General features: G+C 50.3%; 1 protein-coding gene across 2 annotated transcripts in view; it reads right to left on the bottom strand.

Moving 5' to 3' along the window:
- Positions 1-14,928: 14,928 nt before the first annotated feature.
- Positions 14,929-18,758, bottom strand: part of LOC144676845 (RNA-binding protein fxr1-A-like) — a 37,110-nt gene continuing 33,280 nt past the window's right edge. The window contains exons 14-16 of one of the 2 annotated variants that reach the window (XM_078537167.1): positions 17,645-17,743; positions 17,263-17,378; positions 14,929-15,489 (exon numbers count right to left, since the gene is read on the bottom strand). In XM_078537167.1, the coding sequence (XP_078393293.1) occupies positions 15,322-15,489; positions 17,263-17,378; positions 17,645-17,743 (383 nt within the window). In that variant the 3' untranslated portion in view covers positions 14,929-15,321. The remainder of the gene's footprint in view (positions 15,490-17,262; positions 17,379-17,644; positions 17,744-18,758) is intronic. The other variant, XM_078537166.1, reaches the window with a different exon arrangement.

Below are 18,758 nucleotides of genomic sequence, written 5' to 3'. Positions count from 1 at the left end.
TATGTGTGTGTTCATAAATATATTGTTTTGATTTATTTTTGTACTATTTATATTTATTTGCTACTATTATATTTTTGCATAATTATTATATTTATTTCTAAATTTATTTATATTTATTTTACTATTTATTATTTTTCATAAATGATATTTTTATTTATGTTTACTATTAATTTTGTTTTCATAAATTGAGTTTACTAGTTTATATTTATTCTAATTATTTATTTTTTACTATTTATATTTATTTTTACTATTCACCCCATCCCATCCCCCCCCCCCCCCCTTCTTCTCTTCCCCACCATCTACCCCACCCTCTACCCCCACCCCCCACCCAACCACCCACCCCCCACTACCCACCAAACTACCCCCCACCCCACCCCCCACACAAACATCCCACACCCCACCCACCCCCCCCACACAAACATCCCCCCACCACCCACTACCCCCCACCCACCAAACATCACCCCCCCCCCACCAAACATCACCCCCCCACCCAAACTCCCACCCACACCCACACACACTACTCCCACCCACACCCACTACCCACCCCAAACAACCCCCCCCCAACCACTACCCCCACCCACCCCCCATACAAACATCCCCCCACTACCCCCACCCACCCCCCACACAAACATCCCCCCACACCCACTACCCCCCACCCAGCCCCCACACAAACATCCCCCCACACCCACTACCCCCCACCCACCCCCCCCACAAACATCACCCCCCCCACCCAAACTCCCACTACCCACCCCAAACATCCCCCCCCCAACCACTACCCCCCACCCAGCCCCCACACAAACATCCCCCCACCACCCACTACCCCCACCCACACCCACTAACCCCCACCCACCCCCCCCACCAAACATCACCCCCCCCCCCCACCCAAACTCCCACCCCCCCCCACACACACAAACCCCCCCCCCCACAAAACATCACCCCCCCCCCACCCAAACTCCCACCCACACCCACACACACTACTCCCACCCACACCCACTACCCACCCCAAACATCCCCCCCCCAACCACTACCCCCCACCCACCCCCCACACAAACATCCACCCACTACCCCCACCCACACCCACTACCCCCCACCCACCCCCCCCACAAACATCACCCCCCCCACCCAAACTCCCACCCACACCCACTACCCACCCCAAACATCCCCCCCCCCAACCACTACCCCCCACCCACCCCCACACAAACATCCCCCCACCACCCACTACCCACACCCACTACCCCCCACCCACCCCCCCCACAAACATCACCCCCCCCCACCCAAACTCCCACCCACACCCACTACACCCCACCCAGCCCCCACACAAACATCCCCCCACCACCCCCCCCACCCACCCACTACCCACACCCACTACCCCCCACCCAGCCCCCACACAAACATCCCCCCACTACCCCCACCCACACCCACTACCCCCCACCCCCCCCACACAAACATCACCCCCCCCACCCACACACACTACCCACCCCAAACATCACCCCCCCCCGCCCCAACCACTACCCCTCCCACCTCCACTCCTACCACCTCAACCCCCCACCCACTACCCCCCAAACATCCCCCCCCACCCAAACTCCCACCCACACCCACTACCCCCCACCCAGCCCCCACACAAACATTCCCCCCCCCCACCCACTACCCCTCCCACCTCCACTCCTACCACCTCAACCCCACACCCACCCAAACATCACCCCCCCCACCCAAACTCCCACCCACACCCACTACCCCCCACCCAGCCCCCACACAAACATCCCCCCACCACCCACTACCCCCACCCACACCCACTACCCCCCACCCCCCCCACACAAACATCACCCCCCCCCACCCACACACACTACCCACCCCAAACATCACCCCCCCCCGCCCCAACCACTACCCCTCCCACCTCCACTCCTACCACCTCAACCCCCCACCCACTACCCCCCAAACATCCCCCCCACCCAAACTCCCACCCACACCCACTACCCCCCACCCAGCCCCCACACAAACATCCCCCCCCCCACCCACTACCCCTCCCACCTCCACTCCTACCACCTCAACCCCACACCCACCCAAACATCACCCCCCCCACCCAAACTCCCATCCAAATATCCCCCCCCACCCACTACCCCCACCCACTACCCCCACCCACCTCCCCGCCAACAAACATCCCCCCCCTCACCCACTACCCCTCCCACCTCCACTCCTACCACCTCAACCCCCCACCCACTACCCCCCAAACTCCCACCCACTACCCCCCAAACTCCCACCCCCACCCCAAACCCCACCCCCCCAAACATCCCCCCCTACCCACACCCACTACTCTCCCACCCCCACCCACTACCCAACCCAAACATCCCCCCCCCACCCACTACCCCCCACCCACACCCACCCAAACATCCCCCCCACCCACTTCCCCAACCCACACCCACTACCCCTCCCACCCCAAACCCCACCCCCCCAAACATCCCCCCCCCACCCAAACATCCCCCCCACCCAAACATCCCCCCCCACCCGCACCCACCCAAACATCCCCTCCCACCCAAATATCCCCCCCACCCACTACTCCCCCCAAATCCCACCCCCCCAAACATCCCCCCCCACCCAAACTCCCACCCACACCCACTACTCCCCCCAAACCCCACCCCCCAAACATCCCCCCACCCAAACTCCCATCCACACCCACTACTCCCCCCAAACCCCAACCCCCCAAACATCCCCCCACCCAAACTCCCACCCACACCCACAACTCCCCCCAAACCCCACCCCCCAAACATCCCCCCCACCCAAACTCCCACCCAAATTCACACCCACACCCACTACCCCCCACCCACTACTCCCCCCAAACCCCCACCCCCACCCACTACCCCTCCCACACCCACTACCCCCCACTACCCCCCAAACCCCCACCCCAAACCCCCTCCAACACCCACCCCCACCCACTACCTCCCAAACCCACTACCCCTCCCACACCCACTCCCACCCAAACCCCCACCCCTACCCACACCGACTACCCCTCCCCTCCCACACCCGCCCCCAACCCCACCCCTCCCCAAACCCACACCCACTATCCCCCCCAACCCCCACCCCCACCCACTACCCCTCCCCAAACCCCCACCCTCACCCCCAAAGCCCCACCCACACCCACTACGCCTCTCCCACCCACTACCCCCCAAACCCCGACCCCCACCCACTACCCCCCAAACACCCACCCGACCCCCACCCACTACTCCCCCAAACCCCCAACCCCACCCCCCACCCCTCCTCTACCGCACTCCTCTCCCCTATCAAACCTTCCTCCCCAAACCCCCAGCCCTCCCCAACCCTACCCCTACCAAACCCTCCCCCAACCACCCCCCTCCCCCCTCCCAAACCCTCCCCACCTCCCAAACCCTCCCCCCAACCCCACACCTCCCCTACCAAACCCAAGCCGATCCTGACCCATAAGCAGGACCTCCCCCTCCCCCTCTCCACTTCCTGTTAGCTCATGACCCCAGCCCCAAACCACATACATTTCAAGGGTGGGAAAGCCGGGTATAACCTTCGACTGGGAGGGGGAAGGAAGAATTTAGAAAGGTTTACGTTGGCCAGCACAGGGGTTCCGGGGCTGTACCCCCCCCCCACCGTAACCAAGGGTGGACCTCCCTCTCTCTCCAAAGAGGTCCTCCTCCAACATGAGTTTCACCGCCTCCACTGGTGTGGATGTCCCCTTCCTCTACTATCCTGGGAGATTCTGAGTTTACCTCAGAATTGTTACAAGAAACCAAACAAAGGCTATTGGGCGCCCTCTCAGTTACCAGTTACCTGTCTGATTCCTGGGATGACGGGATTGTCGCGTGAGGAGAGATTGGGCAGACTAGGCCTGGACTCACTGAGTTTAGAAGAATGAGAGGAGATCTCATTGAAACATATAAAATCCTATCAGGGATGGACAGACTGGGTGTAGGGATGATGTTTCCTCTAGCTGGGGGTGTGGGGGGGTGGTCTAGAACAAGGGGTCACAGTCTCAGGACACATTTAGGACTGAGATGAGGAGAAACTTCTTCATTCAGAGGGTGGTGAACCTGTGGAATTCTCTACCACAGGAGGCTGTGGAGGGCAAGTCACTGAATATATTTAAGAAGGAAATAGAGAGATTTCTAGACTCTAAAGGCATCAAGGGGTTTGGGGAGAGAGCGGGAGTATGATGTTGAGATAGAGGATCACTCATGACCATATTGAATGGCGGAGCAGGCTCGAAGGGCCGAATGGCCTACTACTCCTAGTTTCTATGTTTCTAACAGGGAAACAGGGTTGAGGTGCAGGTCAGCATTGATCTAATTGAATGGTGGAACAGGCTTGAGGGGCTGAATGGTCTACTTCTATTTGATCTGTTTAAACTTGGTGGGGGGAGCCCCTGAAATGTCCCAACAACTCATTCCTTGGCTGGGTGTTCATCTACCAGATGGTTCTGGGGCAAGTTGTTGGGCTGGAGGTGGATACGGAGATTAGGGGAAAGACTGAGGCCTTACGAACATAGGAACTAGGAGCAGGAGTAGGCCATTCGGCCGTTCAAGCCTCCTCCGCCATCCAGTAAGATCATGGCTGACCTGATTGTAAACTCCTGCCTGCCCCCGATAACCTTTCACCCCCCTTGTTAATCAAGAATCTATCTAGCTCTGCCTTAAAAATATTCAAAGACTCTGCTTCCACCACATTTTGAGGAAGAGAGTTCCAAAGGCTCACCACCCTCAGAAAAAATTTCTCCTCATCTCTGTCTTAAATGGTCGGCCCCTTATTTTTAAACAGTGACCCCCCTAGTTTTAGATTCTCCCACAAGAGGAAACATCCTCTCCACATCCACCCTGTCAAGACCCCTCAGGATCTTAAAGGTTTTGATCAAGTCACCTCTCACTCTTCTAAACTCCAGCGGATACAAGCCTAACCTGTCCAACCTTTCCTCATAAGACAACCCACCCATTCCAGGTATTAGTCTCTGAACTGCTTCTAACGCATTTTACATCCTTCCTTAAATAAGGAGGCAGATAATGTACACAGTACTCCAGATGTGGTTTCACTAGTGCCCTGTACAACTGAAACATAACCTCCCTATTTCTGTATTCAATTCCCCTCTCAATAAGCAATAACATTCTATTAACTTTCCTAATTACCTGCTGTACCTGCACACTAACCTTTTGTGATTCATGCACTAGGACACCCAGATCCCTCTGCACCTCAGACTGTTTAGACAATAAACTTTGTTTTTATTCTCCCTGCCAAAATGGAATAACTTAACCAAGAGGATGAGAATTTTAAATTGGATGCCCTATTAAATGTGGAGGACCAATAGTTGATAGAGGGCGGGGGCGATGGGTGAATGGGACTTGGTGAGATAGGTAACAACATGCAGTTAATATGGTGCCTTTAATGCCTGTCAAGGTAATTAATTAGACGTGAAGTGCTTTTGGCCTTTTCTGTATCCTCCACCAGCCCTACAACCCTCTGAAGCCTCAGTGTTGCCTCAGCTTTGGCCTCTCACACATCCCCAGTTATAATCACTTCACCGCTGGAAACCGTGCCTCCAGCTGCCTGGGCCCTCACCGCACGAATTCCTTCCTGAACCCTCTCTCCCCTCCTCTAAAGTGCTCCCTAAAATCAACCTCATCAATCAAGCTTTTGGCCACTGGTCTTATTCTCCCTTGATTGTGGATTAGTCTCTTTCTGTTTGGGAGCACCTCCCAGAGGCAGAGCAGGCAACTGAATGCCAATGGAAACAAAAATTGCTGGAAAAGCGTCAGCGGGTCTGACAGCCTTTGGGGAGAGAAAGAGTTAACGTTTCGAGTTCAGAAGAGTCTTTTTCTTCAGTTCTGAAGAAGAGTCACCTGGACTCGAAACATTAACTCTGTCTCACCACAGATGCTGTCAGACCCGCTGACGCTTTTCCAGCAATTTTTGTTTTTGTTCCAGGTTTCCAGCATCCGCAATATTTTGCTTTTATTTTATTATAATTGCCAATGGAGTTCAACACAGATAAACGTGAGGTAGTTACATCTCAGCAGGGGGAAGAGGGAGGTCATGTTACTTGGAAGGTGCAACTCTAGGTGGAATGGAGCAACAGAGAGGTCTCAGGGTACAAATAACTACAAAGTTGTGCCACAAGTTAGCAAGGTCATAAAAAACAGCAAACCCAGCGCCAGGCCTTATTTCACAGATTCACAGAATCTTAACGGCACAAAAGGAGGCCATTTGGCCCATCGTGTCTGCACCAGCTCTCCGAATGAGCATTATGACCTAGTGCCATTGCCCTGCCTGTTCCCCGTACCCCTGCACGTTGTTTCTATTCAAATTTTTTTCATTATTCATTCATGGGATGTGGGCTTCGCTGGCTGGGCCCAGCATTTATTGCCCATCCCTAATTGCCCCTTGTGAAGGTGGTGGTGAACTGCCTTCTTGAACCGCTGCAGTCCATGTGGTGTAGGTACACCCACCGTGCTGTTAGGGAGGGAGTTCCAGGATTTTGACCCAGTGACAGTGAAGGAACGGCCGATATATTTCCAAGTCAGGACGGTGAGTGACTTGGAGGGGAACTTCCAGGTGGTGGTGTTCCCATCTATCTGCTGCCCTTGTCCTCCTAGATGGTAGTGGTCATGGGTTTGGAAGGTGCTGTCTAAGGAGCCTTGGTGAATTCCTGCAGTGCATCTTGTAGATGGTACACACTCTGCTGCTACTGTGCGCCAGTGGTGGAGGGAGTGAATGTTTGTGGATGGGGTGCCAATCAAGCGGGGCTGCTTTGTCCTGGACAGTGTCCAGCTTCTTGAGTATTGTGGGAGCTGCACTCATCCAGGCAAGTGGGGAGTATTCCATCACAATCCTGACTTGTGCCTTGTAGATGGTGGACAGGCTTTGTGGAGTCAGGAGGTGAGTTACTCACCACAGGATTCCCAGCCTCTGACCTGCTCTTGTAGCCACAGTATTTATATGGCTGGTCCAGTTCAGTTTCTGGTCAATGGTAACCCCCAGGATGTTGATAGTGAGAGATTCAGTAATGGTGATGCCATTGAACATCAAGGGATGATGGTTAGATTCTCTCTTATTGGAGATGGTCATTGCCTGGCACTTGTGTGGCGCGAATGTTACTTGCCACTTGTCAGCCCAAGCCTGGATATTGTCCAGGTCTTGCAGCATTTGGACATGGACTGCTTCAGTATCTGAGGAGTCGTGAATGGTGCTGAACATTGTGCAATCATCAGCGAATATCCCCACTTCTGACCTTATAATGGAAGGGAGGTCATTGATGAAGCAGCTGAAGATGGTTGGGCCGAGGACACTATCCTGAGGAACTCCTGCAGTGATGTCCTGGATCTGAGATGACTGACCTCCAATAACCACAACCATCTTCCTTTGTGCTCGGTATGACTCCAACCAGTGGAGAGTTTTCCCCCGATTCCCATTGACTCCAGTTTTGCTAGGGCTCCTTGATGCCACACTCGGTCAAATGCTGCCTTGATGTCAAGGGCAGTCACTCTCACCTCACCTCGGGAGTTCAGCTCTTTTGTCCATGTTTGAACCAAGGCTGTAATGAGGTCAGGAGCTGAGTGGCTCTGGTAGAACCCAAACTGGGCATCAGTGAGCAAAGTGCTGCTTGATAGCACTGTTAATGACCCCTTATATTACTTTACTGATGATTGAGAGTAAACTGATGGGGCGGTAATTGGCCGGGTTGGGTTTGTCCTGCTTTTTGTGTACAGGACATACCTGGGCAATTTTCCAAGTAGCTGGGTAGATGCCAGTGTTGTAGCTGTACTGGAACAACTTGGCTAGGGGCACGGCAAGTTCTGGAGCACAAGTCTTCAGTACTATTGCCGGAATATTGTCAGGGCCCATTGCCTTTGCAGTATCCAGTGCCTTCAGCCGTTTCTTGATATCACGTGGAGTGAATCGAATTGGCTGAAGACTGGCATCTGTGATGCTGGGGACCTCCGGAGGAGGCCGAGATGGATCATCCACTCGGCACTTCTGGCTAAAGATTGTTGTGAATGCTTCAGACTTATCTTTTGCACTGATGTGCTGGGCTCCTCCATCATTGAGGATGGGGATATTTATGGAGCCTCCTCCTCTAGTGAGTTGTTTAATTGTCCATCACCATTCACGACTGGATGTGGCAGGACTGCAGAGCTTAGATATGATCTATTGGTTGTGGAATCGCTTAGCTCTGTCTATCACCTGCTGCTTATGCTGTTTGGCATGCAAGTAGTCCTATGTTATAGCTTCACCAGGCATGCCTGGTGCTGCTCTTGGCATGCCCTCCTGCACTCTTCTTTGAACCAGGGATGATCTCCTGGTTTGATGGTAATGGTAGAGTGGGGGATATGCCGGGCCATGAGGTTACAGATTGTGTTCGAGTACAATTCTGCTGCTGCTGATGGCCACAGCGCCTCATGGGTGCCCAGTCTTGAGTTGCTAGATCTGTTCAAAATCTATCCCATTTAGCACGGTGATAGTGCCACACAACACGATGAAGGGTATCCTCAGTGTGAAGATGGGACTTTGTCTCTGCAATGATTGTGCGGTGGTCACTCCTACCGATACTGTCATGGACAGATGCATCTGCGGCAGGCAGGTGGGTGAGGATGAGGTCAAGTATGTTTTTCCCTCTTGTTGGTTCCCTCACCACCTGCTGCAGACCCAGCCTAGCAGCAATGTCCTTTAGGACTCGGCCAGCTCGGTCAGTAGTGGTGCTATCGAGCCGCTCTTGGTGATGGACATTGAAGTCCCCACCCAGAGTACATTCTGCACCCTTGCCACCCTCAACATGGAGGAGCTCTGATTCATCAGCTGAGGGAGGGCGGTACGTGGTAACCAGCAGGAGGTTTCCTTGCCCATGTTTGATCTGATGCCATGAGACTTCATGGGGTCCGGAGTCAATGTTGAGAACTCCCGGGACAACTCCATCCCAACTGTATACCACTGTGCCACCACCTCTGCTGGGTCTATCCTGCCGGTGGGACAGGACATACCCAGGGATGGTGATGGTGGTGTCTGGGACATTACCTGTAAGGTGTGATTCCGTGAGGATGACTATGTCAGGCTGGTGCTTGACTAGTCTGTGAGACAGCTCTCCCAATTTCAGCACTAGCCCCCAGATGTTAGTAAGGAGGGCTTTTCAGGGTTGACAGGGCTGTGATTGCTGTTCTCGTGTCCAGTGCCTAGGTGGGTGCTGGGTGGTCCGTCTGGTTTCATTCCTTTTTTGTGACTTTGTAGTGGTTTGTTACAGCTGAGTGTCTGGCTCGGCCATTTCAGGGGGGGGTTAAAGAGTCAACCACATCGCTGTGTGTTCTGGAGTCACATGCAGGCCAGGCAATGACCACAGATCTCCTTCCCTAAAGGGCATTAGTGAACCAGATGAGTTTTTACAATAATCAGCGATGATTTCATGGTCATCGTTGGAGTTTTAATTCCAGATGTTTATTGAATTCAAATTCCACTGTCTGCCGGGGCGGGATTCGAACCCAGGTCCCCAGAGCATTACCCTGGGTCTCTGGATTACTATTCCAGCAACAATATCATTACACCATCATCTCCCCAATAATCATCTAATGCCTCCCTGAATGCCTTGATTGAACCTGCCTCCATCACCCTTCCAGGCAGTACATTCCAGAACCCAACCACTCGCTGCGTGAAAACGTTTTTTCTCATGTCACATTTGCTTCTTTTGAAAATCACTTTAAATCTGGGTCCTCTCGTTCTTGATCCTTTTACAAGTGGGAACAGCTTCTCCCTGTCTACTCTGTCCGGCCAGCTCTTGATTTTGAACATCTCTATCAAATCCTCTCTTAGCTGCCTTCTCTCCCAGGAGAACAATCCCAGTCCACCCTCATAGCTGAAGTTTCTCTGGAAACCACTCTTGGAGGGATAGAGTTGACAAGTGGGGGAGGTGGTGCTAAACCTGCATCGAATCTTGGTTAGGTCACACTTCAGTGCACTGCATTCAGTTCTGGTCGCCCTATTATAAAAAGGATATAGATGCACTTTCATATCGCTGGGTATAGAATAACTGTAATTTTATACTGAGGTTGGTCAGTCCAGGATATTACTTCGGGAGTGGTTGTGTGTATTGCTGTAACACCTTCGTATTTATGTGTTAGGCATTGTGTATTCCTTGGTCTGTTTTGGGTGATCACAGTTGCACACAGGAGAGTTTTTAATTTTCCATTTGTCAGAGGCACTGGAGAGGGTGCAGTGAATATCCATAAGGATACCATCAAATGTGGAAAGGATTGACAGACTGGATCACTACTCTCTTGGAAAAAAGGCTGAGTGGTGGCCTAATAACTCTTCAAAACTTATGAAGAGTTTTGTTAGAGTGGATAGAGAGAGAATGTTTCCTCTTCTGGGAAGAGCATTAACTAGGGAGCAATCAGCATAAGGTAGTCACTAATATTCATCCAATAGGGAATTCAGGAAAACTTATTTACCCAAGGGGTGGTGAGAATGTGGAACTCGCTACATCAGGGAGTGGTTGGGGTGAATAGTATAGAGACATTTAAGGGATAAATAGACAAGCGTATGGAGGGAGAGAAGAATAGAGGGTAACGATGGTGGGTTTAAACGAGAAACAATGGGCGGAGGCTCGAGTGGAGCATAAACAGCATGGGCTGGTTGGGGTAAATGGCCTGTTTCTGTGCCATTTAACCTGTGAAGCACCTTGGGATTTTTTATCACATTAAAGGCGCTATATAAATGCAAGTCGCTTTATTTAAAGATCATATGGAAAGTTTGTTGCTAAAGATACGGCCTCAATCAAACATGATCATAATTTTGTAGCTACAGGTGGCTGCCATTCAGCCCCTCAAGCCTATCCCGCCATTCAATTACATCAGGGCTGGTCTGTATTTAACTCTTATCGATCCACCTTGGCTCTGCAAACCTCAACATTCTTGTCTAACCAAACAAAGTTTTGAAATTTTCAGCCCAGCCTCAACAGCTTTTGTGAAGCATTCATATTCTTGGTACGGGGCAGGGCAGAGAGAGAAGCTTTTGAGGACTGAAGATCTCCACTATCACTTATTTGTCCTCAGCAGCATTATCAAGGTGGCAGACAGGGATCAGATAAATACAAGCAAAATACTGCCGATGCTGGAAATCTAAAACTAAAACAGAAAATGCTGGATAAACTCAGGTCTAACAGCGTCTGTGGAGAAACAAAGAGTTAACGTTTCGAGTCCTTATGACTTCTTCAGAGCTAAAGAGAAGTAAAATGTAATGAAATTTATACTGTTTAAGGGGGGGTGGAGCGGGTGAAGCTGGATAGAAGGCCAGTGATGAGATGTCATAGACAAAAGGGGTGCTAAAGATAGTGATACTGGCTAAAGGAGGTGCTAGTGGTGGCATTACAGTCGGGGAACGGAATGTGATAATAGCAGGACAAGGGTAAGCACTCTGGAAAGAACAACATGAACAAGTGACAGATGGCCCGAGTGGGGTGGAGGGAGGGGACAAATACTCCTTTCAGGTGAAGCAGCATTTCACTTACACCTCCTTCAATTTGGTCTACTGCATTCGCTGCTCCCAATGCGGTCTCCTCTACATTGGAGGCACCAAACGCAGACTGGGTGACCGCTTTGCAGAACACCTGCGGTCTGTCCGCAAGCGTGACCCAGACCTCCCTGTCGCTTGCCATTTAAACACTCCACCCTGCTTTCATGCCCACATGTCCGTCCTTGGCCTGCTGCATTGTTCCAGTGAAGCTCAACGCAAACTGGAGGAACAGCACCTCATCTTCCGACTAGGCACTGCACAGCCTTCCAGACTTAACATTGGGATTAACAACTTTAGACCATGAACTCTCTCCTCCATCCTCACCCACTTTATATCCCCCTTTTCAATATTCATTCTCATTTCTTAATTTTTATCCACTTATTTTTATTTAAACTCATTTTTATTCATTATTTTATTCTATTTTCAATCTTTTTTCCCCACTACCATCCCCACCCAGGCCATCTGCCACTTGTTCATGTTGTTCTTTCCAGAGTGCTGCTATTATCACCTTCTGCTTTCTGACCTTAACGCCACCATCAGCACCTCCTTTAGTCAGTACCACTACCATTAACATCCCTTTGTCCTTTTGTCCATGACATCTCTGGCAATCTCTCCTTTGCCTCCACCTATCACTGGCCTTCTATCCAGCATCACCCGCTCCACCCCCCCTTAAACAGTATAAATTTCATTACATTTTACTTCTCTTTAGCTCTGAAGAGGAGTCATAAGGACTCGAAACGTTAACTCTTTTTTTTCTCCACAGATGTTGTTAAACCTGCTGAGTTTTCTAGGATTTTCTGTTTTTGTGTTAGGGATCAGATAAATCTGGCCTTCATTAAGCAGCCCAACCAACACCCAGCTTTAGCAACACCCACCCTGCTTGGATACAAAGCACCTTAAAACACAGCAACTTAGCCTCTTACCCAAGACTGAGAAAGTAGCAACATTTACAGGGATGGGGTGGATATAACCAGATATATATGTTGGTTGACGTCAATCTCCAGGGCAAGCAAATGGATGGATCTTTTGGGATCAGTTTTGGAGATTAGCTCCAATCCCCAGTGTGTAGTTTCTCTCAGTTTGGGTCCATGTGAATATTGAGGTAGAAAACAGGAAACAATCCAATATGCAACCTGGGAAAGGAGAACTGGCAGGATTGCAGTAGGTGTAGTACAACTTGGCCGAGATCAACTGTCTTAATGCAGAACAGAGACTGAAACCAGTGCCAACATTCTTGGTCTGTGTGGCTGTTAACGGAGCTCAGAATCTAAAATAATTCAAAGCAGACAATGGCAGCTGAGCCTACAGCTGCAATATGGGCCTGGCAGGGGGAGGATCCCAAAACCTACATCTCGCTAGGTGTCGAATAACTCGACACAAATTCATCCGAAAAAGTCACTTCTTCCCATCCCTCTAGCCTCCTCCAGCCTACGACCCTCTGAAATTGATGAGCTCCTCCAATTCTGGCCTCATGTGCATCCCCCAATTTCCATTGCTCCACGAATGGCGGCTATGCCTTTAGCTCCACAGGCCCTCGCTGAGCCCCTCTACCTGGTCTCCTCCTCTAAAGACACCACTGAAAACCTGAGCAAGCTTTTGATCACCTGCCCCAACATCTCCTTAGATGGCTCGATGCCAAATTTCGGTGGGTAGCGCTCCCGAGAAGCTCCCTTGGGGGACATTTTGCCATGTTTAAAAAAAAAACGCTATATTTATGCAAGCAGCAGTTAGCAGAGGGGACCCGCACCCCTGGCGAGAGGGTCATACTGTCAGGCAGCAAGCTGAGAGTACTAGAGTTAAAACAAGAATCAAATAAACATCTCAGCCGTTTAGAAGATGGAAGATCAAACTTTATTTTGGAACTACTTGCATACAAAGAAAACATATTGCACATCAACCAAAAAGAAACAATTTTTTAAAAAAAAACAAAACTAAAAGGACAAAAACATTTGTAGTTTGGGATCTCATACACAAGACAGTTCATAGACAGGAAACCAACCCTTTTTTTTTTATATAAGATTTGTGGAACCAAACTATTTGCAGAACCATCTAGGTTTCCCTGTTAAACAACCAGAGTGTACGAAACAGATCCAAATTGACACCGTAACGCAGTTTCAAATATCCTTCGAACTGTTGAAGATGCACGGTGGGCAAAAAAAAATCATTTCAAAAATTTCAACACAAACAAAATTACTTCATTCGTGGTGCCAAACTAGCAACTGAGACACGCCGCACACCCGTGGGGCAGAAAGTCACACACACACTGGGCACGTCGCGTAGATGCTGAGCGGTGAATCCGGCCACTCCTCTGAACCGCTCTCACTGCGGGCGGCCAGCTGTACGTAGCAGGCTCCTGCTGACCACCCGGCGGCCGGAATGGCCCCTGTTCTGGCCGGCGCACCAAAAAAAACAGAGCCAATGTTCAACCCGTTAAGGAGACCACCTCCTCCCCCTCCCGCTGGGCACAAGGCTGCCCCCCACCCCACCCCAGTGCCCCACACTCTCGCCCTATGATCAGCAGCCCCAGTTCTCCCACCCCCTCACCCCTTCCAAACCAAGCTGGCGCCGCCCACACATCCGTTATTGCCTCACCAGGGGGGCTCGAGGCGCCAACTGGCCCCGGAGTCTCGTTGCTAGCACTGGCCTTTTTGCGGTGGCTGCCGTCACAATATGGAGCTGTGCGTGTGTGTGCGCGCGCCCGCGTGCGTGTGGTGTTCGCGCGTTTGTAAATAGGGTTGCGAAGTAATTTAAAGAAAAGAATAATTAATGTTAGGAGTTTATTTTTGCCATTATGAAGTCTCATGATCACACGCACTAGCCATCGCCTGCAGCACAACAGGTAACAAGTATCAAAAACAGCTGCACGGGCTCAGTGTCATACACTCGTACTGAAGAAACGTGGGCTTTAGGTTAGTGTGATGCAAGGCTTTTGAGAGTTCGGTTTTTAAATACTGTACAGTGAAAATAAATTAACCTTTTAATTGAAGCTGCTTTGTCCAACTTTCCTGACAATCATCTTTTTCCTCTGCTATCTCTGGAGCCTCTTTGCTTTGACCCATTCCCCCCCACCTCCTGCTCCTCTCCCTTCTTTCTAGCCGTTCCAGTGTTTTTCCTACATTCTAACCAGCAATGACTGAATCATTCTGCTTTTATTTTTTCTTTTCCCCCCCAGTTATATTAGTTGTTCCTTTTTTTTTGATTTACTAATCAGTGCAAGTAATACAGACTGCATCGTTTTATACAGTGTCTCCTTACCAGAAGTGGTTGCATACTCAAGTTTTATTTTGCGATTTTTTCTGCAGAATTTTTATGTTTTTTTTTTAAAACAGACAGCTTAAGTAACCGACACCTTTTCTTCACGCTCTCTACCAGACCCGCTCTGATCTATCCATCTTCAGCTTCTATAACCAAACCTCTCTTTTAATATATATATTTATCAGTCACTGACCTCCGCCATCAAAACGTCGGAAAACAGAATCCCAGTTTTCTTTTACACTCTTAGAAGGCACAACATCTTTATTTAAATGTGGTTTTTTTGTGTTTTTTTTTTAAATGTGTATTTTTTTTTATTATTTCCTCGAACTTTTTAATTAAATGTCAAAAAACAGATACACAGATATATGTTTGAACACCTCCCCCCAAACCTCTGTCCGGTGCTGAGGGTAAGGGGAGGGCAAGTGCTGTGTCGAGTCGGGTAGTAGTAAGTAGTAGTAGTTACGTAGTATTCAGGTTCCTATCTTTGGCAAGCTTTGACAAGCACTATTGAATAACATGATGCAAGCGGGACTGAGATTCAAGGGTAGAGGCTGCGGCGTTTTATGAAACACCGTTCACCACGGCCTGCTGCTTGATGGTGGGACCGGCTTGCTCGCGGCTCTGCCCACGCTCCTGGGAGCCGCCTGCTGTCTTGGTGGCGCTGCCATTTGGACTACTGGTGGGGCCGTTGGGCACAGCACTGGGCTCGTCGCTGGGGTCCGCCCGCTCCTGAGGGAGGTCAAGCACAAACACACCGTGACTGCATTTTCACTTCCCAGTGGAACGCCTCGTTCTTCCCGCTGGCTCGCGATGCTTCCGGGGTCTCCCACTGTACAGCTTAACTACCACTCCTCCTCTCCCCCACCCCACTCACTGCACTTTAGGGGTGGGGTTAAACTGCTCCTTGTTCTGGGTCTCTGCCAGTGACAGCAAAGGTGGTTTCTGGCTGCTCTCAAAGACTCAATGTGAACTGGAGTTTGGATCAGTGCTAACACACAGTGTGAAACGAGACCAGGAAACCTCCCATTCCCTCCTGGAAACTTTCCCGATTAGCTGGAATAGAACATCGTCAGGGATGAAACTGCCTGCGAATCGGTCCACGTCCACCAGGTGAACACCCTCATGACCGACCTATAGTTCTTCCCTGTTGCACTCGCACACGTCTCCCAAAGGTAAATGCCAAGCCTGGGGTCTCGACTACTTACAATCTATATTAATGATGGACTATATTGTAGCCAGATTTGCTCACAATGCAAAGGATAACTGGGAAAGCAAGTGGTGAGCGGGCAAAAATTGGGCAGATGGAATATAATGTGGGGAAAACTAGGAAGTTGTCCACTTGGGCAGGAAGAATAGAAAAGCAGAATATAATTTAAATGGAGAGAGACTGGAGAACGCTGCAGTGCAGAGGGACCTGGACATCCGTGTAAATCACAATATGCAGGTGATGAGGAAGACAAATTGAATGCTGGCCTTTACTGCAAGAGGAATGGAGTATGAAACTAGGGGGTGTCTTGTTACAACTGTACAGGACACTGAGTACAGGCCTAACCTCCTCACCAATGGAGATTAGTAAAAGGAGAGGTGGCCTTATTGAAACATAAGATTCTGAGGGATGTGACAGGGTTAATGCTGGGAGAATGTTTCCTCTCGTGAGGGAATCTAGAACTAGGGGGCATGGTTTCAGGTCTCCCATTGAAGACAGATGAGGAATTCTTTCTCTCTGGAGGGTTGTTAATCTTTGAAATTCTCTTCCCCAGAGAGCAGTGCAGGCTGGGTCAGTCAGTATATTCAAGGCTGAGTTAGACAGATTTTAACCGACAACGGAGTCAAGGGTTATGGGGGACAGGCAGGAAAGTGGAGTTAAGACTACAATCAGATCAGCCATGGCCTTATTGAATGGTGGAGCAGGCTCAAGGGGCTGAATGGCCTACTCCTATTCCTAATGTTATGCATGTAAGCAGGAAGAAATGGACACTGCAACAGTAGGAGACATCACAGCCAAGGTTAGCAGCATCCTTGGCTGAAGCATGAATCACTAGAGGGAGCTGAACTCAAGTCACAACACTTCCTTAAAAGGCAGCTGTTCCCCTCCCTCTCATTCCAGCCTGACCCAAGGTTCAAACAATCTCAGAACACTAAAAACTCCAAGGAGGAGATGGGGAGCAACCTTTCTATACAACGAGGTGTCCTGATCTGCAATGCACTGCCCCTGGAAGCAGATTCAACAGTAACTTTCAATAGGACATTGGATAACTATATAAAAAAGGGAAAAAAACCTGGCAGGGATATGGCAAAAAAATGGGATAGTTTCTCCAGAGGGCCAGTGCAGGCATGATGGGCAGAATGGTCTCCTCCAGCTCTTTATTCTTCACCCAACCCGATAAATGCCACTGCTATGCAATGCGCGCAGACCACCACCAACAGCACACAATAACACAAGTTACCAGTCAAGGTGCAGAAAGGGTTAGGAGGAGAGGCGTCCCGAGCGAGAAGGCTTACCAGTTGTTTTTCCTCCGGCTCCGGTTCCGGCTCGGGGGCTTTCTCGGGTTGCTCTGTTTGCGTGACGCGCTGTCGGCTTTGTGACTCGGCACGGGAAATGTAATCGGCCACTGTAACTGAGGTAACAAGTATCTTAGAACGTCACTCACTGACTCCCCGCGCCAGCGCCAGAGACTGGAGAAGCTGGGGTTGTTCTCCTTGGGGGCGGTGGAGGTTAAGGGGGAAGGTTTAAAAGGAGCTGTTCAAAAATTGTGAGGAAACTTTAGGGGGAAAAAAAAACATTTCCATCGCTGGACAGCCCTTTCAAAAGAGCTGGCACAGGCACGATGGGCCGAAAGGCCCCTCTCCCTGCGCGTGGTCAGTAAAGAGCTGGCGAACTCACCTGGCTGCCTGTCTCTGCTCAGGGAACTGTCCAGCCGGTTACCACGGTTACGACGTCTGCGACTCCTGTTCCTGCGTGGGGGTCTCCCCTCGGCCTCGTCTGCGGGGAGGGGGTGGTGGTGGTGGGAAGGAAGGAAGGAAGGAGACAAGCAATGACTCAATTCGGTCTAATCCCCACCCCCAGCCAGCCAGCTCCACAAAACCGTGTCATTTTATTACACAGAAACCAGTAACGTTATTCAGCCACTGGCTCTGGCTTTAACCCGGGCTTCTTGCTGCCTTTCACGTTTCAGGTCTCTCGCCATCGATATATCCAACATTCAAGTTTCATTTGTTTCCAGACTAAGATGATCTCAATGGTTAACACCATTGACCCTAGTAAAATCTCTGCCTTTAAAATTCATTTCTTTACTAAAAACGATTTTAAATTACAGCCACACTGTCGTCTTCAGCTAACAGGAAGATGGTTCCAGCCTCAACTTCAACTGCATCAAGGAACCTATGGAAATCGCCATTTATCAAGACTCATCGCAAAAGCAGATATCCCAGCTTTAGGCTGCATACCCAGCATATTGGCAACATGAGAAAGCAACTTCATGAAACAGGCCAACACTTAAAGACAAAGCTTCTTGAAATTGTTTCAGATCATCTTGGTATTGTCATGTTGCTGTCTGTGGGGTCTTGCTCTGCGCAAGTCAACTGCTAAGTTTCAACACTTACTGCGCTTCAGAAAAAAACACACACACTTTGGTCAACCCTAAAGCTTTGTTGGGGTGCCCCAAGGTGGTGAAATGTGCGGTCTTTCTGAACCGTGGGTTCTGAACGCTTGAAACATGACCATAAATGACCAAGGAGGCACATGACCAGTCTTGCCAGCAGGGACATTAATCCTAGCACACTGCTCTTCTTAATGCCCCGAAATCTGATCCAGCTCCAGAGAGCTTGGTGAAAGGGGCTTACGAGTGTGGGGAAACAAAGTCAGTTTAATGCGTTGCCACTGGCCAACGAGCCTTGGCCCCCTCCGCAGAGCGAGTACTTTGCGGGGAGTACTGAGAAAGCTCGATGGCTCAGAGGTCAAGTTCTAGTCTTTGCCAGTTTTGACGTGACTTTCCTGG

Source organism: Cetorhinus maximus, unplaced genomic scaffold (genome assembly GCF_964194155.1).
Source record: "Cetorhinus maximus unplaced genomic scaffold, sCetMax3.hap1.1 HAP1_SCAFFOLD_2003, whole genome shotgun sequence".
In the NCBI taxonomy this organism is placed as follows: Eukaryota; Metazoa; Chordata; class Chondrichthyes; order Lamniformes; family Cetorhinidae; genus Cetorhinus; species Cetorhinus maximus.
Note: the sequence above shows the minus strand (reverse complement) of the source record. Positions and strands in the feature narration are given on the sequence as shown.